Source organism: Trematomus bernacchii, unplaced genomic scaffold (genome assembly GCF_902827165.1).
Source record: "Trematomus bernacchii unplaced genomic scaffold, fTreBer1.1, whole genome shotgun sequence".
In the NCBI taxonomy this organism is placed as follows: domain Eukaryota; kingdom Metazoa; phylum Chordata; class Actinopteri; order Perciformes; family Nototheniidae; genus Trematomus; species Trematomus bernacchii.
In genome coordinates this window covers 10,489,190-10,515,400 of record NW_022987973.1, presented here as the reverse complement: position 1 = coordinate 10,515,400, position 26,211 = coordinate 10,489,190, and the positions used below count along the sequence as shown (strand labels likewise).

At 41.0% G+C, this 26,211-nt stretch overlaps 1 protein-coding gene across 1 annotated transcript in view; it reads left to right on the top strand.

Moving 5' to 3' along the window:
- Positions 1–26,211, top strand: part of igdcc3 (immunoglobulin superfamily, DCC subclass, member 3) — a 54,016-nt gene that overhangs the window by 581 nt on the left and 27,224 nt on the right. Inside the window, exon 2 of the mRNA XM_034117042.1 lies at positions 5,014–5,319. Within this exon, the coding sequence (XP_033972933.1) occupies positions 5,014–5,319 (306 nt within the window). The remainder of the gene's footprint in view (positions 1–5,013; positions 5,320–26,211) is intronic.

Below are 26,211 nucleotides of genomic sequence, written 5' to 3'. Positions count from 1 at the left end.
ATATTTTTTGGGGAACATGATTAGAATAATGTTCAAGTGAAACTTGAAGCAGTGAGAAAGTCACATTTTTCCAGTAAAATATCAGTGAATTATGCAGAAAAATGCTTAGTTTTCTACTGTAGTTGTCCTCATGACTGCCTTTTCTATCAGGCGTCCCATAGCAGAGCTGCAGAAGGAGAGCCCCTTACCCAATGTTATTGTTAATCACATGGTCTCAATATTTGAAAGTCAGCACCAAGGGAGGGATGAGGGTTTAAATACTACTAAACGTATTTAAACCAGATAATAAGGTGTTGCACTTTTGTATTTTGCTTATATGCTTTTTAATTGCAATGACAATTACCTCCATCTCCTAAAAGTGATTACAAAAAAATCCTACTACTTAACTCTTCCATCTACATTTGGAAGGTGACACACTTTCAAAAGTTCATGGAGTTTCTTTTTTGGGACTTGCAAAGTAGATGGAGTTTTTGACTGTAGAGCCGATTGCACACCCACCCCGTGGCAGAGTGAAATGACAGTGGTTATTGCTCTGAGGATAGATTAAAAGACTGGTTATTGCCTGCTGGGAGGAATATTTGTACAGATTAAATGTCAAGACTGTCCCTCTTCTTCTTTTCAAATTTTCTTTTTTGCCCCTTTGTTCACTATGATAGACAGTTTCTCTCTCTATGTGAGGCCCCGTAATTCAAAGGCAGGAGAGAGTATTGAGTGTTTGCAAAGCATACCACACAGAGACCCTCAAAGGCCCCGACTGGAATCATAAAGGCTAGTACACAGTGGTTCATAACATGTTCAGTCTGGGTCTGGGAACAAAAACTTCAGAAACACAGACTCTGTGATGGATGTATTTCCAATCTAGCCATCACATTAAATAAATGAAGCTCTTTTTAAGTCCGCCTCTGAGATTGGATCCAGTTAAGATAAAGGCACATTTTTGTGAGATTTTAAGAAGAGATGATAAGAAGCAATAAGAAGAAAAACTGAACTATATCTAATGGCCTGAACAACTCTGAGGCAGTAGATATTCAAAAGATTTTATGATATGAAAATGATGGTTTATCAAAAAGGCATGAGTTTGCTTTGAAAGAATGGAGTGACTGCGTTAGCTTTGTCTTTCAAGCTTCAGTCAATATGACCGTATCAATGTTAAATTATAGGATGAAAGAGAAAATACTGAGAGCTTTCATTTCACTTCATAACTTTTGATGTTCCTACCCTATCTACTGTCTGTTGTATAAACTAATTGCATTCAAAGCTACCAGAATGTAGTCTATGTAGTTCTAGAAAGAGAGTTCAGGTGAATACTTATGTGAGAAAAAAGAGTGTACAGTACCTTGAGAGGTGATTTTGCAACAGCTGCCCTACATCTTCTATCATGCCAACACATGGACTATTTCTCAGAATTGTTGTGCTGCACCAGTGTAACCTATATTACTGTCATTTCTCTGTGATCGTCACTGAGCTGCTGTTATTTTATAACAAGTGATTGGCTGACTACTTGGAACTACAAGCTTATGAGTGTTCATGAGGCTAAAAAAAAGGATATTAATAAATAATGTATGAAGTATAAGCCTATACAAAGGAATACAAGTATTAATGCTTCATGCATTGTATTTTCTCTGCGAGTAGAATGAATATTGCTTTTTAGGCGGACACTGCTTCATAATGAAATCAAGATAGTATATATGTAGTATTGTATACTTGTGACCTGTATTGTTTTATTCTTATACATATACTTGATCCTAATGCAAATATATGACTTTTGCTGTGCATGCTGAAGGACACCTTTTAAGTCATGCTTATAGGTTTGTAAGTGTATTCCCGTTTAATACTCACCACTCATGTGGAATATAGGTGACGCACATCATTTTCTTCAAAGTGGAAATGCAGCCTTAGCTTACCATCTACATTTCAGTGAAATTAATGGAGGATAAACTCACAATCATTGTCTAGTTTGCAAAACATTATTCCCCATCTTAAACACACCTAACATAATGGAGTCAGTCATAGCACATTAACCTGGATATTTAGAAATATGAGAGAGCTGCAACAGATGGATGCTTAGTTAGGTATTCTTAATATATAACTATACGATAATGTTGTGATATGTAGCATTAATACAAAACTAATACTGAATCTAAATCAATTCCAAAACGTATAGGGGAATCATATGATATTGCTGACTGTAAGCAGCCTGTGGTGTGTGTTAAGCTCACTGAGCTCTACCAGTGGTTTCTGTGTCTGCTAAGTACATCTCTCTGTCATTGGCTGGTGTGAGACCTTAACTTTACTGTTGCAGCAGCAGTAAACCTTTGTGCCAGCCAGCCACACTTATCTGTCAATAGTAAGCCAGTGCATGAGCCACACTTAGCCAACACTTGTCTCTGGTCTCAACCGGTAATCCGACATGCTAGTGTCTCTTTCCTCTGCATTAGGATGTGTGTGTGTGTGTGTGTCCCTCCCCTTATCTAACCATGAAAATCCACGCATGTATGGATTCATGTCCGTGAACATGTGTTCCTCTGGAAAGCCAGTGTTCTTGCCACCAGTTTGCACAGCTGTGCTCTCCTCTCTGCACCCCCTCTGGATGCTCAGCATTCACAGATGACTTTAACATAAACCATACAAAGCGCTGTTTCTTGAGTCCTCTTATGTATTCTGACTCTCAATCTGTCAGATGATTCAAAACGTTTTTCACTTACCTTTGTCACATTGTTGTTTGTAACCTTCTACCCACCTGGAGCTCAGCAATGCATTAGCCAGTCACTCAGGCAGCATGCTTTATTTATTAGGAAAGCCGGAGCACAACAACTCTTACCTTGTTCTAGCTAATGGAAGAAACTGATTAATTGAAGTACCAAGGAAGAATAAACAACATCATTAAAGCTTTTTAATCAAATCACTGCCATTGCTACACCTGGACACTGGACTGTTATCATCCAGTTAGTTGCTGAGAGTGAAAACATTGAGTAATGTATTTCTTAGGGCTACCCTCTGCTAGTCTACTAACTACGATTTATTTCTTTGATCAGTCATGCCTTTTTCATACTGAATGATTTAAAGAAACTTATGAGCACATCTCTGGTAATCACAAGATTTAAAGTGGTGTTTTTGCACAATTCTTCGTGACAGATCTGTCCATGAAATCAAGTAAATGATGAGTCCTCAAATAAGTGTCCCCTAAGAAATTCTGAAGTTTAGCACAACCCTATTTTACAGCTTAGGAAGATAAAAGCCTCCAGTATATTTCAGTTGATCTGATGTTCATGTTTTTTCCCTCCTCAAATTTGTCCAGAAGCATTTGGCACAGTATATAATACTTACTTTATTTGAGAGCTATCCATGTTTTGATCAAAACATGAAGTGTGACTGACTGGATGTGTGGCTGCAAGCTCTTTTTTCTTTGCTGGCTGCTTCCCCGTGTGGAAACATGTGATCTTTGTTGGACCAAAGGAGATGAAGCTCTGTGGCCAGCATCATTTTTTGGAGAGCTACAGCCTAGGCAGGGGGATCACTGCCTGCCAGCTAAGGGTTAAATATTTCTCCACCACCACCCCCTTGTTTTTCACAAGTGGTAGCACTGATGTCTCTCTGGTCCCATGGCCATTTACGTTCCATGCTTGTTGAGTGAAAAAAAAGGAGGGGGGGTCACATAAAAAAAAGGATACAGAGTAAAACAGAGGAAGAGGAAATGTTTCTTTGCATTATGCTCCATATGTGATCTTCATGGAGGAGTGTGTCAATGAATTCCTTGTCTGCACCTAAGGGGAAGTATTTCTCGGCTGGAATTTGAGGGATGAAGCCGGAGGTTCTCTGTTTTGACCCTTGTGCTTTGCCCCCCCTCCACTGCCCTCCCCTGGCCCCCTCCCACCAGATTCCAGGGCCTGGGGCAGAGACTGGTTGTGCTTAGTCCATCAGCAGCTGAAACATGATACCGAGAGAGCCCCGCTAAGCTCCTCTTTTATAGTACCGAGTCAGGTCAGGCTGTTTACATCCTTTATTTATTGTTCTCCCACTCCCCCCTCTTTGCCCTCAGAAACCCAAAATAAAAAAATGGATCTCTTCATGTCCTTATGAAGTGGAACGCAAAGCCACAAATAGATTTAGTACTGGTAACATATCATATTGTGTTGAGTAGCAAAAATAAAAAGAACAGGTATAGCGGTGACAAAGTCCTTGCTGGCACGCATAAAGACGTGTGTGTGTGTGTGTGTGTGTGTGTGTGTGTGTGTGTGTGTGTGTGTGTGTGTGTGTGTGTGTGTGTGTGTGTGTGTGTGTGTGTGTGTGTGTGTGTGTGTGTGTGTGTGTGTGTGTGTGTGTGTGTGTGTGTGTGTGTGTGTGTGTGTGTGTGTGTGGTGTGTGTGTGTGTGTGTGTGTGTGTGTGTGTGTGTGTGTGTGTGTGTGTGTGTGTGTGTGTGTGTGTGTGTGTGTTGTGTGTGTGTGTGTGTGTGTGTGTGTGTGTGTGTGTGTGTGTGTGTGTGTGTGTGTGTGTGTGTGTGTGTGTGTGTGTGCGTCATATGGTGCATTCGATCCTATGAATTCCCTTGTGACTGTAGCCTGGAGGTATATTTGTCAAGGCTTCTAATTAATTAGCTGTAAGGCCTTGTGTGATGCCATTAGTTATATGACATGAGACACATTCTTCTTATTTGTTTATATTGTGAGAGTTCATGTGAAATGTGTTAACTACCAGTTACAGTACCTCATGACCCTGGGTAGTGGTTAGTAGGTATGGAAAAGGAATTAATGGATGGGTAAACGCATCTTCAGTGTTGTGGTTCATGGTCGACATGTTAATCATTCAATCTTAAGGCATCGTCAACTTATTAGCTTTTTCTGGAGCTTCCATGGAGTTTAACCATGACCACTGGGCAAACCTAGGAAAACTATGAGATGAAAAATACATTGAGTTGAAATTGTATTGTTGAAATACTTTACAAGATTAGGACTTTCAGGCGCAACTATACAGTAAACTTGTGTGTGTATGTGTGTGTGTGTGTGTCTCTTCAGGTGTGATGTGCGAAGCAGAACTGTCCTTCAGACTGGAGCCCAGGGACATCATCGCGGTACAGGAGCAGCCCCTCATGCTGCACTGCCAGGTCGACGGCATCCCCCCAATAACAATACAGTGGAGGCACTACGGCCTGCTTTTAACTCAGGATCAGCATCACACCACCTTCATCAACGGCTCACTACTGATCGCTCACTTCCAGAAGACCAAATCTGATAGGTCATCGGACGAGGGCGACTACGAGTGTGTGGCCGAGAATTATTTTGGGCTGGTGGTGAGCCGCAAGGCCCGTATTCAGGCAGCCAGTAAGTCTCCTCTTCTTTCTTATAGTAGTGCACAGTTATTTTGTTTTATTATTTTAGTTTGTATATGTTTTTTTGTTGCCAAGAATTAGATCAGTAGAGATTAATCTTGTCCAATGTTATTAATGTTTGTTCAATATGCAGCCGGTTTGCTTTAATCATAATCATAATTGCTATTTTTACAGTTTTACAGCAAAAGTGGCATAGCAGGAAAAAAAAAGGCATTCAATAATAAGCTAACTTATTAAATATAGATAAGAAAAACACACATTAGTAATAGAATAAAAAGAAAAGAGAAGAATAAGTACACAGTCATGGCTAAAAACGAGTAGCAGCAGTTCAACAAATATATATTACGCTGTTAGCTTAGCATTAAGAATGAAAACGGGGGAAAAGCTACCCCAGCTCTGTTAAAAAATAACTAAAACCACCTAGGGTTTCCACTGTCACGCTTATAGAAGTCACTTTACTTTTAAACCTCAATGTACAGTTTTGAAACTTAATTTTTTTAAACAGATTAAACAAATTAGGTATTTTCATTCTGTCTTTTATTATCTTTAAAATCTGACCGTATTACCTTAAAAGTAGCACATTGAGATACCACCTCAATGTTCTGTCTAGGCCTATTTGTTTTGTCATTATGTAAAGTCTCAAGTGACAGACTAACAAATCATGATTGATGCAGATATGACAAGCAGAATCTGCAACATTAGCTGCTTAATTAAGTTGTGATCTGTGTTCCCTACAAATGTAAACATTTGAATTGAAATATCGCAGAGTGATCATATTTCAGTCGAGACCCAGTCATCGGCTATCGCTGTGCTTCAAATGTACTTAATTTCCCTGAGTGAAGAGTCATTTGAATATTTTACTATCATTGTTTGAGTGTAATGATCTTTCTGATGCTCATCTACAGTGCTGACGGGAAATTCAAGCTTGTGAGTTTAGCATTAACAAGCCCTCACGCTGAGAGTCTCCAAGCTGCTTTGTAGGAGTGCAATAAGCTCGAAGCTACACAGCTGCCCTCTCACTGGTGGAGGCATCGAGATAAATCTTCCCCAGTTTGACCACAAATCTCTTATATGAAGTCACTCTAGTTCAAATTAAATTGTCAGCGCTGTTGCCATGGTTCATTTACTATGTTTTAATCATATCATAGTCGATCTGACTCTCTCTTCTATTCTCTCTCGAACACACACAGTGCATTTCTCAACTTACTTAAAATCAAAGGCGTCTCTGATGTGCACATTCCTCTGAGGACACGCTGAGATGTTGCCGCAGCTCTTCTAGAGATACTGTACTGTTGCACTCAGCATTGAGTTAAGACTTTTTGAAAGGCTCTGTTATATATACACTGTAAAACAGAGATGGACAAAGGCTCACAGAAGCCTGTTGATTCCCGAGCCATGTGTAGACAGCACACTGCTGTGCTGTTGTGGCCAATACAGCTTTTCCACTCAGCAGGATAGGGAGGTTAGCAGGGATGCTTTCGCTGGACGAAGGGAAAAGTCACTTCAGCTCAGTGGCTGTCGCTGTCAAACACATGCAACCTTTTAAGGCCTCCGTTGAAGGCTTTTCTTCTCAAAGGTCAGATTGTAGCAGCTTTTTTCATCACATTTGTTTTGTTTGGCATCAGAAAAAAATCTTCAGTATAGACCCCCTCATTTTTATTTCAAACAATTCATTTGACATAGTTGTAAATAGCATGTTCATCACCTGATAAGCATGCAGATAAACATAAAAAGAATCTGATGATTTGTATTCAGCATTAAACAGTGTATTATTTATGGCATCAAGATCTGGTAGCAATTGTTCAATAAACAATTTAGCTTTAGAGCGAGAAAGAGTTTGATTTCCAGATAAATCAACATGTGCTTTGAGATGCAATTTTAAGTGGGTGATCACTCAGAAATGGTTCTGTGTTTGTAAATAATTTAGCAAGTATACTTTAAGTTGGCTTATTAATGTGTTTCTCCAATAATGTGAGGATAGACGAATACTCCAGTGAGAATAGTGTAGTTAAAGCCTTGATAAAAGTGACAATCTATATCAATTAAAGAGCTGTGATGCAGTGGACCATGCAACACTATCCCTCATTAATCTGTTAAATTAGCATCAGCCTTGTTACGGTGTTGCAATGTAATGTCAAATTGTGCTTCACAGATCTTTGAATGAAATATCAAGAAAACTCCTGCATTTTTAACTGAAGTATTCATACTGTATATGAGCATTAAAAATGAAGGATTGTGGAAATGTAGAGCAGTCTTCCATCACTCATCAGCTTCTGAAAAGCTGTGGATTGAATACTGATTTCATCTTGGTGAATGAACCTGACTTGGATCACACCTTGGACTTGGTGGATCACGTTCAAATTAATTCAGGGTAGAAATATTCTGTTTTGACGGGGCTTTACTCCCCCTGCAGATCTTTTCAGCGCTTCCTTTCGACTTGTATTGATTGGGAAGGCACTGAAGGATTACTGAACCTCACATCCTGACCTCTGACCCCTGAACTTTGGTGTTGCATGGAGCAGTCTTTGAAGGCGAGGTGCGGAATGAGTAGAGGCTCTGCTGTGATTACAGTCTGTCCCTCCTTAATGGAGTCCCACTCCTATCAAGGCAGTAAGAAGCCATCACTGGAAATAATCCTCCGAGACCCTTCAAAAGGACTCGCGAGATAAGAACTTCTGACTGTAAATTGTCCCCATGTTACCAATCATTACTCACTAATGCCTTCTGTATTTTGAGTTATTGCTCTAAAACAGTAATGTTAGTATATAACTGTGGATTTTAACTGGTTTTCAGTTAGTTTTGCAGTGTATGAAAATGCTCTAATTCTTTTAGAATTCGTACTAACGAGGCTTTCATTGCACCATTAGTTTTGGTAGTTTACTCCCCACCTAGGGGCTGTTCATAAGCAGGCATAACGGCTTTTCTACCTGCAGTCATTCAGTTCAGGCGTCTTTGGAAAGCTCAATAGAGGATTTTTGTACTGTACATTCAGAATAATGATAATGATTCATCGCCCAGCTTCATTCCACTGCTCTGCCTCCAGGTACCTGCAGGCTCTTGTTTAGTATAGTGTTCCCCTGTTGTTAAAGCCTCAATTGATCAGACTTTTATGTTTTAGGTCTTTAATATAAGGTCTTAAAAGAGTTTAATGTTAGAGGTGAAGTATATTCTAAAGGGATTTGGACAATCACTGGTCTATTTCATACTATAGGTGCCCACCAGAGACATAAATAATTTAGTATAAACAGTGTTCATTTATTTTATGAAGAGAAATGGCCCAAAACAAGTAAAAGCTCTCCTAACAAAGATCACTAACTAGTGTTTGTTTTCTTTTTCTGTGTGTTTGTTAATGTTGATGCTCTCTTTTGTGTTTTTGAGGTAATTTGCTGTGTTATACAACAGAGCTCTGACTTGTACCACTGTGATGCAAAGGGTGGTGTGATTACTGCCGCCTCTTTATAGCCCTCCCAGTGGATAACGCTTCCATCTTACTCTCCACACAACCTCCCTCCATAAATTTCACTTTTTATTTGCTTGACAACCATTTGTGTGAGCTCACGGTCGGGGGCTGTTAGGACTGACTCCCCGTTGCCCCTTTAATTCAGCGGCCGGTCAGGGGAACTCTTTTTTTCCCTCCTAAATGTTATCTCTTTGATGGTCCGGTCCTCTCTCTCTTTCCTCAGTTTCTCTAGGACCTCCTCATTAGCTTACGTTCAGGAAGCTTTTCATCATTTGGTTGAATGACAAGCTTGGTACAGTGGGCCTGGCCACGGCTCCCGCCCCTCCCCCACAGCACACCCGCGTCACCAGGCAACACACCACAAAAGCCTCCCTGTTACAAAATAGCTTTTAGGATCAATTGAAATGACTTGCTTTTGTCTGTTCGTCTGGAATTAATTGTAAAGAGTTGAAGCTTTGTTAAAAAATTATTTATTCTTTTCCCCATTCCCATTAATTTGTAGAGACTGCAATTGACCTCAGGGACCATTTGGAAAGCTTTGCAAACACAATATGAAGTGTGCTGAGATACAAAGGCGAAGTCAGTGCAAACATGAAGAAAGTAAAAAGCACAAATAGTAAAATATGCAATCAATGCAAGTACAATGGGTATTATAAGTGTTAATTCTTTTATTTACTTCTTCAGACAGAGCCTTTGGCTGCTAGATGATAATTCCACGTTGTTTAATTCTGAAATGGTCATGGTAAATTTAACTGCGGTTAATAATGGTAGACTCAGAATGAGACTTTAATAAAAAAGAAAAGAAGAACCCAGAGGGCTGTAAAGGATGAAATAGGAGAAGACGCAGGATGCCTGTAAAAGTGTCTCAATTTATGCCCATGCCACTGTGAATTTAGGTCCTTGCAGGGGTGTAAATGTAAATAGGTGTGATGGTGACTGGCCAGAGTCCATTACAAAGTACACGTGTAGCTTTGGCAGAAGATGAGAAGTTGCAGCATGCAACATTTAAAATCTTCTTGGATGAATTGCCACTAGCAGCTCCTCAGACTCAGACACCAGTTAGTGAGTGATTTATGTGAAGCTCCTGTTAGTTTATATGGGAGTATTTGCAAGTTTGCATCGTTTGTGTTTGGAGGGTAGAAGATGGCTTTCCATCACCTTCCAACCTTACTGTCCCCTCCCCTTCCATGGCCTCCTGCCTGGGTGAATGCTGTAGCGCTATCCCTACATCTCCTTGTAGCTCCCTTTGTCTGCCAAACCCCGCCCTCGACCCCCTCCGCATGCACTTCTCTGCTCGCTTGCCACGAAGCAAGTAATCTCTCTATCATATAGATTAGCTGACTAAATGCCATATATGCCTGTTTTGACATTTGAACATTAAACCTGTTGAATCGGGGCAAAATCAAGATTTGCTCATGCATGCTACTGCCTTTCAATTACATTGTAGCAGTAATACCTTCATTTATCATATTTGTTGAGGAAAAATCATATGGTATTGCTATTTTGTGCCAAAAAGGATATATAGATTAGTCATTGTTCTTACCATTTGCCGGTAGTGCACCTCTCATTGATATTCCTGTCTTGAGAACATCAGATGGCAGTAGGAGTGCATTAGGACATGGCCTATGCCTGCCCTGTTCCTCCCTTCAGGCAGGTGGGAGGACTGATGTTAAACCTGAGTGTTCCCTCCCGCTGTGTGGCCAGCACCCCTCCATCTGTCTGCCACTGTGTCAGAAGGATTGAGGAAGAAAAAGCTTTTTCTGTACAGATTAGGCAGGCTGATGGGGTGAGAGCTCTGGCCTCTGCTGTGTAGAATCACTTGAAACAGATTTATTATTGTACACCTGCGGTCTAAAAACTCAGATCTAATTGCCTGATTATGCAAGCTCTTTTTGAGTTAATGAATAAGATATTTTATTTCCTGTTTTAGAATAGTGATCAACTCTTCAGAAGTGGTTACAAAGCGGGTCCTTTTCCAATGCTCTGCATGGTTGTAATATGATGTAGGTGTGTATATGTGTCTATTCTCCCATGCCTATAAAGATGTTGTTTGTCCACTATGGGTTGTTATTTTACAGAAAACAGTTGAAACCCTATTGCCAATTATATCTTCAAATGACACATAATTTAACTTGAAGCAGTGCAAAATCACCAAGAGACCCCATACTCTTCCTACTATGCCTGGGGAAAAATGAGGGGGGGAAATGGTTTGATTTCCAAACCAATTCAGAAAGTTTTGATCATTTTTCCAAGTTATTATGAATCAAATCTTGAACCACTTTTTATATGTTGTTTTTTTTTCAGTTTTGCTTATTTTGCATATATAGAAATAAAAAGGCCAGGCATCTAGAGCTGTAACAGTTAGTTCATCGATATAAAAATACCCCCTATTTTGTATCTATTAATTGTTAAAGTGACTATTTTTATGCAAATATTTCATAAAAGGCTCACCTTGAACTTGAACCTAGGATGGACATTTCTTACTATTTCCTTATATAGACTAAATGATTGATCGATTAATCTAATAAATTGGGCAGATTCATTGATATTGAAAATAATCCTTATTTTCAGTCCTACATGCAATGCAATGCTTTGCAGTATTACATTTATTTAATCACCTCTGTATCCAAGTGTGAAATGAACAGCTGATACAACAAAATCATGAGCTCAATTGTTGCTATTGTGCTTAAATCTTGACTGTGCTGACAGGACTCTCCCTGCAGAGCACAGACATGCATGGAGAGCTATAACAATCTTCTGTTAGTGCAGAGCTGCCTTGTAATATGAGGGATGAGCTGCTGTGTGAAGCTGAGCGGGCACCCATATACACTAAAAATATCCTCCTGTGTAAACAACATCACTTGGCAAATAAAGACACTAAACCGGAGAAGGGATACTGTGGTGAGTGGGGAAACAGCTGGGAGATGGGAATATTGAACTGCTCAAAATAGCATTTTGCTTATTCCTCCAGGCGCACTGTCTTCATGTTGAACATGGCTTTAATCCTACTTGTGTCTTTCTTAGGGTGATGTAGTGTTTGTACTGTATAGCGCTTTAGAAAAGACAAAGAGATTTGTGGCAATGTGCTTTTTATACAAGAATAACTCATAGGCACACAATACACACAATAGGCTATAGGACTAGGTGCAATAGGCTATATGTGACATAGACAGATACACATAGAATCACAGCCTTCAACATACTTTCATTGTGGAAAGGAAAGGAAAGATATTTAAGTGTAAACCAACTACCAATTATTTCTAAGATATATCAAACCCACAACAACTAAATAAAGAAAACGGGAAAGAAAGTAGAGAGAACAATATAATGAGCAACAGATTCAAAAGATCTTAGAATGCTAAAGCAAACCTTGACCAGCAGCTGCTCTCATCAGCTGTGTACACTGTAGCTGATCATCCAGATAATGCCCATTCAGATTATGCCTTTTTTATTGAATTGTAACAGAAGGCAATGTTGACTTAAAAAAAAAAGATTCCCTCAATGCTAACAAGCTAACAAGTCAACATAGTAATCCTAATGAGTGGAACGTGTTTTTTTGACAGTGTGATGAATTTAAAGTAAACAAACATATCTTGTATTTACCTGTTTGCTACACAAAGTTCAGCTTCAACTGTGATCAAGTGTTCGATGGACTTCAAGTTCAATGTTGGGATTGTTGTTTAAAGATTGTGTAGCGTCTGAGATGTGTTGATCTAACCGTATCTGTGCTCGTCAAAATGATGAAGTCTGTGTGGGTCTCCGGATGTCTCTGGACCACCCTAGCTTTTTTCAAACCAACAAATGAAAAGGGGGTACCTTGAATTCCTTCTGCCTGCTTTTAAGGCTCATGGGAGGAATTCCTCAGTAATAGAGGTGAAAGGTGACAGAGAGAGCAGAGGCCGGGCTAAAGGTTGGACAGGTCGGGCCAGAGTCTGGCTTTCCCATCTGCACGTAGCAATTGTGCATTGACTCGTTTAAAGAGTTTGATTTTTTTGACTGTTACAAGCACGTGTATATGATTAATCCGGTGGTTTGATGCCTGCATGTGTGTCTTGTCGTCACCTTAACCCATTGCAGTAGTGTGTTCTCTAGAGTCCTCCTCATTAAAACGTTTTTAGTTTGGTCCACACATAATGAAGGTCGTATTTAAGGATTGTTCAGATTAAGGATATGGTGTTGGAAAAGGTTAGGCAACAGGTAATCACTTTCAGCAACAAAGGGTATGTTGGTGTGTATTGAGTGTGTATGTTGGTGTTCCTATGATCCCAGGCTTCACTAGGGGCTTGGCTAGCTCTCGCTCTGGCTACTGCCCCGTCACCGCGCTTCACTACACTTAACGGCGCCTTTATGGCCAGATTGGGCAGTTAAAAGCCTTTACAGGGTCTGCACCATCCACCAATAAAAAAAACTCCAAAACGCCCTCTTCCTGTCTTCTCCTTTGGCAGACATTTAGTTTAACATGTGTGAAAAACAGTCATAACAACGCACGCACGCACGCACGCACGCACGCACGCACGCACGCACGCACGCACGCACGCACGCACGCACGCACGCACACACACACACACACACACACACACACACACACACACACACACACACACACACACACACACACACACACACACACACACACACACACACACACACACAGGGGCCCAGAGTCCAGCTTCCCATTTTGTTTAAGCAGGGATCAGGAAATCTTTCTGCGTTGGCCAATAAGCAGAAGAGTCGGAGACAAAGGCCGGTCAGTGATGGGCAGGCAGCAGCTCTCCTTTGGGCCTCAGCCACCTCTCCCCTCTCCAGCCCGTGTTTGTGTGTGTTGGGGTACCTCTCGGAGCAGAGCAGCACCTATTGTTAGTTGTGAAATGCAGGGCAGTGGAGTGGCTGGGAACAGGCAGAGGCTGTGGAGATGTGCAGCCTCTGGTGGCTCTGCTTTGTGACGGTGGCCTGAGCGTTTGTTCTCCTGACCGACTCAGCTAGCTGTGGATGAGGCCCCCTTTAGTCACTGCTGACTCTGGGTGTGTGTGTTTCCCCTTGCACCCCCCCATCCTCCTTCTTCTCCCTCTGTTTCAGCATTGACTCAGAAATAGAGGGGTCAGAGGTCATGAGGGGCTGGACGACGAGAGGGGGGTCTATCTGGGAAACGGTGACCTTTTTGTGTGCACTAGGGCAGAATACCCCACCCCTTTTTTTATTCTCCACCCATTACGCCTCCCCTCCTCCAACGCTCAGCCTCCTGCTCATTCCCCAGTGGGGACCCATCCCCCTGTCTGCTGGCCCCGGGGCAGTGGCATTGACCTTGGCTTTGGCAGTGAAACAAGGTGGCCCAAACCTGCTGCAGCATAACAAGCCTAACCCTGCCCTCCCAAACAAGCAACGCAGCAGCCTGTAAGAACGAGAGCATGATAAGCACATTTTCCCTCACTCAGAAAGGACATTTATTTGTCTCTGTCATGCGTTTTCTTTTTAACCACCAAGTCTTATCAGTCAGTCGCTGTGAATAAAAGTCAGTTGTATACAACAATGTAGTTCTTAACATCTATTGCTGTTGTTACTTTCATGTCGATGTTGGACTCCTGCTTGAGGAAATGAGTGCCATTATTTTAATTGTTTCCTTGTACAATTATATTGATTATTAAGTTTTGTATTAAAGCTATTATTTGTCGAATGTCATGTAGGAAGACTTATTTCTCACTTGAAGTGGACTCTAACTGGTGTGTGTATGAGAAATAATGAGGCAGAGCGAGTGTGATACTCGTCTTAGAGATTGTGGGAGGAAATGATTGAATGGGTTTAGGATTTGTATTTGTGTGTGCATGCCTTGCAATCATCCTTGCAATCATATTCTGAAATAGGGGTTTTATGTTAAGACATGAGCTCATTGGGAACAACACTGAGAGTTCAACATAATCTTTCCCACTCTTTCTCCATCGTTGCCACACTGGGACAGAACACCTGAAGTGGTTAAATCCTGTCATGCTGCAGTGTGTGTGGAGTTGTTCACCGGGGATGAAATGAATTCCACAGGAACCAATTATAAGCGGTTTCTCCTGGCATAGGATGAAAGATTTCCGCGATGACCAATTTGCTACTGACAACCTGTTGGCGCTGTCTGTAGTTTTGTTAGCATGTGTAACTTTTGGGAATCTGATGCTCAAGAAGCTTATATTTCCGATAATTTTTACAACTTGTTATAACAGTACGTTTTTTAAATGTTTGCTATTTTTGAAAGAGAACATCTGAACAATCCCTTATTTCAGCTTATCAAGTAGTTTCATGTCAAAGTTAACTAGTTATCTTCAGGCTGTTTTAAAACAAGATTTTTAAAGATGCCATCGTAGTCTTTAAATACATGTTATCAGTTTTTTATAGAGCAAGAAGAAGAATTATCAGGAAGATAATCATCATTAAAACAACTGCAGCCTAAACACTCTATTTGAGTTGTATTAGATGCCGGAGTAAATGTAATCATGATATAGAAGTGTAGATGACTTTTCGGCTTTCATTTGAGTGATTAGAGTGGCACAGCAAGCAGGCCACAGCAGAATAAGCATGCAGGGGAAGATAAAAGCGGAGAGAGGTGGGGAGTAAAATAGATGGAGCATGTGTCGATGGTCTCAAATGATCTCTGGGCCCCTCGGGCTCTGGAGGCTGGACCTTGAACCAGGAAGGAACATTCCATTCTGATGCTGTGCCGTGACCTCCTGACCCCGGCAGCTTTGTTTCAAGGGCAGCTTTCGACAGGCAACAGGATGCAAAGCAACAGCGGCGAGCTCGCTTAGCTTGAAGAAGCACGCCTCTGCCGTTAGAACATGCCGGAAAACTGCTCCCCTGACCCCACACTCGTAATTCCTCACTGTAACATGCACATTACCTACGCTTAACATCAAATGCATGCACTGACGTGGACATGTGCACAATCTTTCTCAGGTGTATGGTCAGTACGGATATTCGGATATTCGGGTACAGCCCTACTACATACCTGCTGCAAGTTAAACACAGTAACTTATGTGCAGTGAGCATTCCTTTGACACATACTGTCGACATGACACTAAGGCTAATTCCCCCCCACCGAATGCCCCATTGAAGCATTCATTTAATTAAATTCCCATCTCAAGTGATGTATAGCAATTTTGGGATCCATCGTAAGAGATGTTTCTTTCAGTAGCTGCTCAGAGGATGAGATGTGTTTATTTTAAAATCACATAAAGAATCTGTATCATCTCTCCAACTGAAGTCTTTAATCATATTTATGAATGTATCTCAGTTTTTTTTCTTTGCAGAATTGGTTTCATGTCGTGTTAGTAAGTCGTAAGCCGGATCATTTCATTGCCTCAGCATGGAAAGATGAAACATGATACTAGTAGTTTAATAGCCTCTCCATTTGCCAGCATAGGCATTATTTGTGAGTGGGAAGACAGTTTTAGAGGGTTAGCTGGCTGATGGCAGGTTGGAAGAGCCCAGTGATATGTGCTTATGTCTGACAGCTTATGGTAGTGCTCCTGCCATCCAATGCATGGAATAGCATTATAGTCAGAGAGCCACCAGCGCAGTTATTTGTTAACCTCTGTGTTTGAGGACATTATCTTACTTTCAAATCTAAACGCAGAGAACACAAACATTGATATGTGAGTCAGGGACTTCTTCTAAATATCCCAGGTGTTGTCTTTCAGTCAGAGGAACTCTTATGTAACATATCACAATATTTTTGGGGAAAAATAATGGTTTGACGTAATTGGGAGAAGACATTAAAATCAAATAAGTGTTTTACAGATAATTATTGGGGACATTTCTTTGATTATCGATTCGTGTAAAACATTTCCTTGTTCAATTTTTGAGGATGTGCTATTATTATTTTCCTTTACATGACACGTAACTGGATATCTTTATGTTGGGGACTGTAAGTCCACAGAATATATATGTACAAAATGTACGTTTTGAGCTGTTAAAACCACAATTAGTCACTTAAAGTCATTTTATCACTAAATGATCATTCTGATTAAATAATAAGAATTGTGTTTGCAGTAAGTACAGAAGACAAAGCCTGTATTTTATTCTATTGTTCACAAGCCGTAGCCATGGGATTTTTTTTTCATAGAAACAATTTCTCTCAATTTATGTAAATCCAGAGCTGCTCTTTGTTTACTCAAGTCCTGAAAATGGTATTTCATTATCTGATAGAACAGATATGCCATCGTAACAAATACAGTATCTGCACATTCTTTGTTTGCACACACACTGAAGGCAGAGGCAGAGACAAAGGGCTTTCATTTCTCACCCGCTGTCTCGTAACGCTAAGTGGTTATGACAGGGCTTGCACTTGCCTTTCCTCTTCTGCTCTCCTTGCTCTGTGGTTATTTTTCCTGCTGAATTGGTGTGAACTAGACTCCATGCTGTGGGCGTGGCAGGGGAGTCGCACATGTGCGTCCAAAAAGAGCTTGGGGTTACTGACTGCATATTAACATGAATTCATCAGGATTAGCCAGTTTTGATGCAAGAGGGGGGGGCTGGGATCAGCAAGGGGCAGTAATATCCCTGGTGACCGTAGTCAGCTGGCAGCCTGAATGGAGGGAAAGAGGGAGGGAAAAGATTGAAAAGACAATAATAGGCAGACTTAATTTCCAGCTGTCTCAACAAGAGGACAGACTGGTGACAATATCTTGACGTCACAATCCGAGGGGGAAAGCAATTCTCCATACATTAATGGCTGCTGCTCTCTTTGTTATTATCTGAAATGCTCTGTGCTCTTCTTTAAGGGCTTCTGTCACTGTAGCGGCACTGGAAATATTCAGATTGTATTCCACTGACTCTCTTTGCATTTAAAATGTGAGTCTACAGCACACACGATTTATTGCTCTGTTTACATGTTCATGAATGTGAGTCTAATCTGTCATGTGTGCAGTGGTTAGCAGAAGGCTGTCCCACCTATCTTGTTGATCATGATTGATGTCACAGCCTCTCTCTTCCCAGTAATTGAGCTCATATTTACAGAATAGAGCATCTGGGCTTTTGATTCTTCCTGTCTTTACCCTCCATTTAGCACAGTATGAGCTGAGGCCCAGACGTGTACTCAACAAGAGGGCGATGATTTAACAAACCAAACACTTTGTTATGTTTTTTCATGGTCCTTCTCATTCCTTCGTCATCAGTCCGCTCTCTCTGACTTTTTCACAGTGGGTAGTTCCTCCTTTACTATGTTTTAGTCTCATTGCCCCCCACGAACGAATCTCTGTTTACCACACACGTGATGGCACTGTGTTGCCCGGGATTGTGATTAATGGCCGCAATTCAGCCTGAAAAATTCCCTTGAGTGAGTGCCAGTTGGCTTACGCAGAGAAGAAACTCATTACTGCTGTCATTTGAGCTGACGGAGCAGGGAGGGGTGTGAGTGATTGGATGTGTGTGTGTGTGTGTGTGTGTGTGTGTGTGTGTGTGTGTGTGTGTGTGTGTGTGTGTGTGTGTGTGTGTGTGTGTGTGTGTGTGTGTGTGTGTGTGTGTGTGTGTGTGTGTGTGTCTGTGTGTGTGTGTCTGTGTGTCTGTGTGTCTGTGTGTCTGTGTGTCTGTGTGTGTGTGTGTGTCTGTGTGTCTGTGTGTGTGTGTGTCTGTGTGCGTGCATGTGGAGGAGAGACAGAAACTCATTTTTGTGCATGTCAGTAAGCGCATGCATGTCTCTCCACCTTTGCCATGTATAAGCCATCATGCGTGAATAAGTGTGTCTACGTGTTTTAAGCTGAGTGTAAAAGTGACAGTGTGTCCCAGGGCTGGTTTCCAAGTAACAAGGGATAATTTCTCAGAAATGACTGAGACGCATATCAACAGCACAATGCACACAAGAACATAAACAAGGTTTAATAATAGGTTAATGGATAACCTGTGTGCACCATGCTGCTTTGTGACGACAGACTCCTTTACAGTATGTTACAAATGTTTGAATCCCTTAAGATTTGTTTTACTTATTTGTGGAAAGGTAAATATGGCAGATGGTGAGAATATTAATACTACTTATTAGCCCTATGGTAAAGCTAATTTGTGTATTTAATGAAAATGTTTTCATTTTCAAAACCATAATGCTACTGTTCTCTTAAGATTATGTGGCAGTGAAAATGTAAAGCAAGAATAAAAAAGAAAAGGCAGAAGAGAAGGCTCTGTAAAATGAGCATAGGCCTGCACAACATGGATAAGCAGAGAAGTGCGCAGCCCACAGAGAGATTGCTATCTACATTCATTGTCACCTCAGACGCTTCCAAAATGAAGATTTGAGGACATGCAAATATACATGGCACATATGGGAATTAGCGCCCTATGTGAATCAAGCTTTTGCTTTGAAAAATGGACCATGGCTATTAGATAAATCTAATTAAATTGGTTGATTCAATTCAATTTATTTTATAGAGCACAATATCGAAAATTACACATTTGCCTTACGGAGGTTTACAACCTATACGGTATACAAGGATCATTTATTGTCATTCAGAAACACCCTCTGTCCTAAGACACCCTATTTAAAAAATGTAAACTCCCCAAAATATTTGAACAGGCAGATGAATTGAATAAACCCCAGAAAGAGCAAAAGAGGATGGATCTCTCTTCCAGATATGCTGCAGTCACATGTGTTCAGAATAGACATAGTAAACATATTAACAGTATGGACAATTATGATAAATTGTATTTAAAGGCCTCAACAGAGTAACAGGAAGAGGGCATGATAGTAAAAGAGCTTGTAACCTGCTGACTGCTTTTTACCCTGGGGACGGACGGGAACCTTGTATTCTGAGAGCATGCAATATGGTTTAAGGAGATCAGAGAGTTTGCAGGGACATGCATATTTACAATTTTGTAAGTCCCTCAAAGCATTTTAAGGTCTGAAAAGGGAGCCAATAAAAGGAAGCTTAACCAACGGCCTGATAATAAAATGTAACAATAATCATGCCGAGGTGAAACAGTGGGCTAAGAAAGGAGCCCTGAGGTACTAAATATTTCAGATCATGTTGATGTAGTGATGAACACCCTGACTTCAAACTAATAAAAGGAAGGCTGGAGACAGTGAACACAACTGTTTTTATTCAGACCCTGAATCAAGTTGTGGTCTCTTAAGTAGAGGTTTAACCACACCTGATTTTAAGGAGAGGGGACATTGAAATTCGTAAGTGAGCCATCAACAGTTAAGAGGTTTCAAAAATAATGTCTAAAAATGTGTACTTAAGGATTCTATCAAGGGCCAAATGACTTAGGTAGCATTTACCAGACATCCAGACTTTTCTGGTAAGCTGTTTGACACGTTATAATGGATTCAATAGGATATATTAATACATTATTTACATGTGGTGACTTGATCCTTTTGCTTAAGTGTTGTGGCAACACTTAATGGAAAAATGTACTTGTTATTGTACATTAAGTAATATTTGGTAGTTTTAGTAACCGCAACAGCCTTTAGGTTTATCATTTCCAGTGTCAGCTACATAATAGCAAAACAAAAAAAACAAATGGTCAAATTTCAACACAGAATATACAAAAAACATAAATAAAAAGAAATGACTGTACATTTTATCAGGATAGAATTTTTGGAAACCAACAGGGACACTGAGACACACATAAATGCCCGATGGGAACCACGCAGCTGAGGGGATCTCCCTCTTACAACTGCCAAAGGCTACTGTGCGTGTGTGAGCATGTGTGTGTGTGGCATTGAGGGAAGAAGGGGTGACATTTACAACCATTAGGGGAACCCAGTCTTCAGGGTGCTGTGAGATGCAGTGGAGCGCATGGGCCGGTCCCGCCCTGCGTCTTTCAGATGTCCCGTGGGAGTGCCAGATGTGGGGTCATCCATCTACCCCTGGTTCAGGCCAGCCCCCCTCAAAATCACTGTCAGATGCATAGTTAACATGGAAGGCTAAGCTCTCAGAGAGGAACCAACTTACACATCGAGGAATATACATCTATGGAAATTTCCCTACACTTGTGTTCTTTCCACCAGCGATATATGATCAAGAAACAGCAGCATAAAGGAAAGTCTCTTCGGAAGAGATTCATTCTGGCCTCCTCAGACTGGCCTGACTAGCCAACAATTGTCCTCTAATGAGGTGGAAGTAATGAGTGTTGGACTGAGGAGAATTGTGATGCCAAATGTCCGTCCAGGTTGTTATTCAGAGCCACTGCTGTCAGCTGGCCTCGCTTATTTCTGGCTTCACAAAACAAGAGGCGGAGACGAGCCAAAGAAGAATTTAATGGCATTTCCATTTGAATATAAACGTTATCTCACCCCAGATGTCTCCTAACGCTTGAAAATATCTCAAACTCTCCAACACCATAGAGAAACAAGACAAGACAGGGATAAAGCAGTTGTATGGTTTTGCTTTTGTGCTGAGGGCGTACAGTGAATGAGCTGAATAAAAGACAGCACATAATTCATGTGGATATGAGCTCATATATACTGGTTAGATGACGGGAGAGGCATCTCATTTGAATTCTAAAGCAGGCCGTTGCATGCTGAGGTATTGGCGATATTAATTAGATATATGGCCTCTGGGCAAGTAAAGAATGTCACTGTGAAGGAATAGCCTCTTCTCTGCAACAATCAAGTGTGAAAAAGAAAAGTGACAGAATATTCGTTAATGTCCATTACTCTCTGCAAAAAACGCTTCGACAAAAATGTTTTTCTATTAAAGCCTGATGTCAAGATTGACACGTAATAGGTGTTGTAAATGGCTTCTGTTGGCCAGCCTTACTGACGCTAATAATTGCTTAAGTGTTAGTGAGTGTGTAAAGAGTACATACTACCAATTGATTTTGAGCACAGTCCCTCAAGGAAAGGCTAATGCTATCTGAAATGCTCAAGATTAAAAAAGAAATTACTTAAAGATTTACTCTCCGCTCTGTAACAAGTTAAAGGAGAGAGGAAAGGTAAGACATGAGCAGTATACGGAGAGCCCAAATCCTGACCCACTTACAGGTTAGCCTCGGGTATACTTTCAGCTTTCGCTTCTCTCAGGCTTTATTTTAGTACTCTTTCTGAAAATTGGTTTTCTGCTCAAGAATTCAATGGATACCTCCTGCTGTAACAGGCTGTACAACGTGCTGTGTGTTACTTATTTCCTAGGAAACAAATGGTGCTAGCTCCCATGCCTCTATGAGCCACACGTGAACTAGCAATACTCATCAGGGATAAGTCAAGGTGTTATAATCTTACAGACCAGCCCAGTGTCATTATGCATATTTTTAAACCCTGTCAACACTGCAGGCTGAAGCTAGAGGAGCAAAGTCTGAAAAAGGTTGATGGGACTTCACCTCTCAGGAGGCATCGCACATGCAGTCTCCTCAGTCAGGTGCTAATTTGGCAGAGGGACAAACTAAAGGGGAGGGAGGGGCAGCAAGTTAAGAGGAGATACAATTATTTGTATTACAGGCCGATGGGAGAGTATGCTCTGTGTGAGTCCTCAGACACTCTTTACCTCTCATTTCTTCTAGTGGGGGGGATGTTATACTAGAGCAGAAGGAGAATTGTGTCCCGAGTTCAGGGCACAGAAATGGAAAGCGATTCGGCTGCATGTTAATGCATGATTAAGCGAAGCATTTCTGCTTTACATTTAGGTGATAGCTAGGAAGTAAAAAACCATGACCTTTGAAACAGATCAATCATCTTCCACATGCCAGTCAGGTCTCTATTCTGCATCCACCTTTTAGGTAATCAGGGTGTTTAACAGTGTTGATGATGCAGCACAGTATAAAATAAAAGACAAGATATACTTTTATTGATCCCAGTTTGGGAAATTATTTTGTCACAGCAGCATGTAGACAAGCATTGCACATTAATGCAAATAAAATACAAAATAAACATAAACAGCAAATATATATATAAACAGTAAACTATAAACAAATAAACAAAAACAGTACATGTGTACATATCAACGGTGAAAGATGTATACCTAAAGTATCTCTATTGAATATACAATATCAATACAGATTATCATATAGAATTGTACGCACAGTATACTGAGACTGAACGTACTGGGCCCATGTTTGAGACGTGTGTGTTATCGAGTAAACTAGGTAGTGTGATGTGCTGTGTGGAAAACACACTATCAGAGAGGTATTTGGAGAACTGAAAGGATGCCCTTTTGAGCCCTGTCTCTCATTATCATGAGGAAATGTTTGAAGTTGTTTAATGAGTACACAGTTTTACGCCCAGTTAGTTACTTTAAATATTACAAAAGGCCCGCTCTTTTTGTTCTCACACATCAGACCATTCCTTTGTTGTTTGTGAGTCCCTGCATGCACATACACATATTAACACTTTTTTTTAATTAAAGAAAGGAAACAATATCAACAAGGTTCACAGAAAAAATGGGTGGTGTAAATCAAATGCTTCTTTTCATGGCAATGGTTTGTCTGTTATTTTAACCCTTTATTCTCTGTTGTCCTCCCCCAGCTCGTTCACTCTCTCACTTGTCTCTAATCTTACCCAAACCCCGACTGGGAATCATTTAAATAATCCCTTAATTTCCAGCATCTGTTGTGCTTTAATACTGGGTCTCTCTTTAATTACGGCCTGCATGCTGAAGTGAGTGTAGAAGGCTTAGAGTGGAGATTTGGGGCTACAGGGGCAGAGCAGGGGTGCAGGGGCTGGGGGTGATGGAGTGGGAGGAGCAGAGGCCGGAGGGACAATAGGGTGGGGGGTGGAGGGTGCAGGGTGGAGGGTGGAGGGTGGAGGGTGGAGGGCGGAGGGCGGAGGGCGGAGGGTGGAGGGGGCTCAAGGTGACGCAGGAGTAAGGGGTGTGACAGAGGCACATGCAGGGCACTAGTGGGGCCCAGGCTTTGTCCCTGGGCTGTAGGGGTTAGGAGCGGCAGAGGGAAAAACAACTAGACAGTGAGCAATGTGTCTTCCAATCATATTCTCTCTGTGTGACAGAAAAGCTTTTATCTTCTTACCTTAATTACTGTTCTACTTAACGCTGACCCAGAGCAAGTGACTTTACACTCATAATGTTTACACTGTTTAAATATTCAGTTTCAGTGTTTGTTCAGCATCGGCAATCTTGGCAAGCAGTAAAACAAAGCATGACAGTATTGAATATAGACAAACCTATAATGCTATTGAGCCACCAAAGGATTTACAGTAGCAATATTATATAACACAAGGCTGCTATATGTTATTAATAATGATAATAATTGAAAGAAAGAAAGAAAAATAATGATCAGATGAAACGGGATATAAAACACACAATTGATTTTCTGTGTGAAAGAGCTAAAACCCCTCATAATGTTGCAAAAACCAGATTAAGGCTACAATTCATGACTATGTTCATTATCCATTCATCTTATTGAGTATTGTTTGTTCCATAAAGTAGTAAAAACACTTAAAACCCCCATCACCGTTTCTCCAAATGGCTGAGATCAAAAAGCAATTCAAACCCCAAAGATATTTAGTTGACTATCTAAGAAAGTCTATCAAAGCTGGAATGACTTAGGAGAATAATTAGTCAAATAGTTGCTGAATATTAATGATTAACTGTCTAATTGGTCCAGGTCTCATTTAAAACAATATAGTTTGAAAAAACATTTAATTGTTTCTGAGCTTTGGAATTTCATCATCAGCAGATTGAGTTTGCTCGGTTATCATTGAGCTGTAATTGTTTAAACGTTCATGTGTGTCTTCTTCACAAAGGTAGTATTAATTACAGGAGTGTCATGTTAGATTGCCCTATATGCAGGGGTCTCTATTTTTCGGGTCACTGTGCATATCATTGCCTCTCATTAACTTTTATGGTTAAACAGAGAAGAAATGTCAAACATTATTGTGAGTGGTAACTATTGTAGCATCGCTGCTCCCTCAACCTTCGACAGGGAGTCTTAATAGCAGCCATCAATCTTACTATATTTAACTTATTGGACACAGGCTGTACAGTATTGATCAACACAACAGACTAAGGACAATCACACCATGGGGAAGCTAATGCAAACAAGCCTGCAACACAAGCAGAAAAGGCAATTCAGTCCGAGTCAAAACAATTTCGTTATGTGAGAGGGGAAGAAAGAAAATCTGCCATGTTCAGACGTTTGTTGATATATAACTAAATATGAGCCAAAGACAAGTTAAGGAAAGGTAAGAAAATCTGTGGACAGGCTACAGCGTTCTTTGGTTTACATTTATCTGATCCATGTTTTGAAATGCACAACACGTTGGTGTTTGATTGCATTATACGCTGCGCTTCCGATTCTTTTTTACATTTGGTATGAGCACACCAGTCAGTATTAATACGGTATTTGTAAAGCCATAAAGATGATAATTAAATTGTTGCTTGTTTGTTTGTATTCATACTAGTGGTGTGACTCTGGGGATTGTGGTCAGACGTGCATCACTCTTGTCCAGACTATTGGATGATTAAAATTAAATTTGGAACAGACATCAATGTTTTCCAACAGATGAATACTTATCACTTTGTTGATCCCCTTTCCTCTAATGTCACCATGAGTTTGTCATTTTGAGTAAAGTGTCTTAATTGCTTTTGGTTGCCATGAATTTTGGTACAGACAGTCATGGTCCAATCAATATGATCACCTGACATTTCATCTGGCTCCTTTAAACTTACTTTTTGCTTTTGGTAATAGAAGATTGCAAAAACCAAAGTGAATAGTTAATTGTTAAGTTGCATACAAATAGACCGCCCATGCCTAATACATGTAATTGCAAAGTTTGCACTCAATTACGTGCCAGATAGTGCTTAACATGCATACTGGCATGATCCTGCCATATAAGACATATTAAGGGTATATTTGAGTGTGACCAATGTCCAATAGGTCTGGTTTTTCATGTGCATCCTTACTTCTGCCAGTAGAGCGTGAACGGCAGAAATGCAGCTTAACTGATGCTTTTGCTCATGCAGGTACTGACAGGAAGGTGTTGATGTGCCAAAGCATTTAAAGGAGTCAAATTAATGTGTGCCAGAGACAGCCCACGCACGTGCAGCCCTTCCTTTCGTAGGTGATAAGCATCACGCACCGCGAACCAGCAGATTGATCACAGCAGTGCCCAGGCTTTGGGGAGGGTGGGGGAGGGGGGCCTATTGGGGCAGGGAGCCAATAAAATATCACATCTGCATTAAAATGCCATCTCTAGGGTCCCAGCACAGGGCCTGCTATTTCAGGGATGCCTATTTAAAGGCTGCTGAAGTGTGGGCTCTCCACGCTGGAATAGCACCGTACACCAACTCCATTATTTATGGGCCTCATCTCTATTTTACTGGTTTACCGAAGTGGGGGTGGGGTGGGTACGGCAGTCATCACCACTACTTGAACAACATGCGCCTAATGATGTCACAGGGCTGAGAGGGCTCGTGGGGGTGGGGCGAGGTGTGCGATGAAGACTCGAGAAAACGGTTGAAAATGTGAGGATGAAAGGGGGCGGGGGGCTGGAGGCAAGCGAAG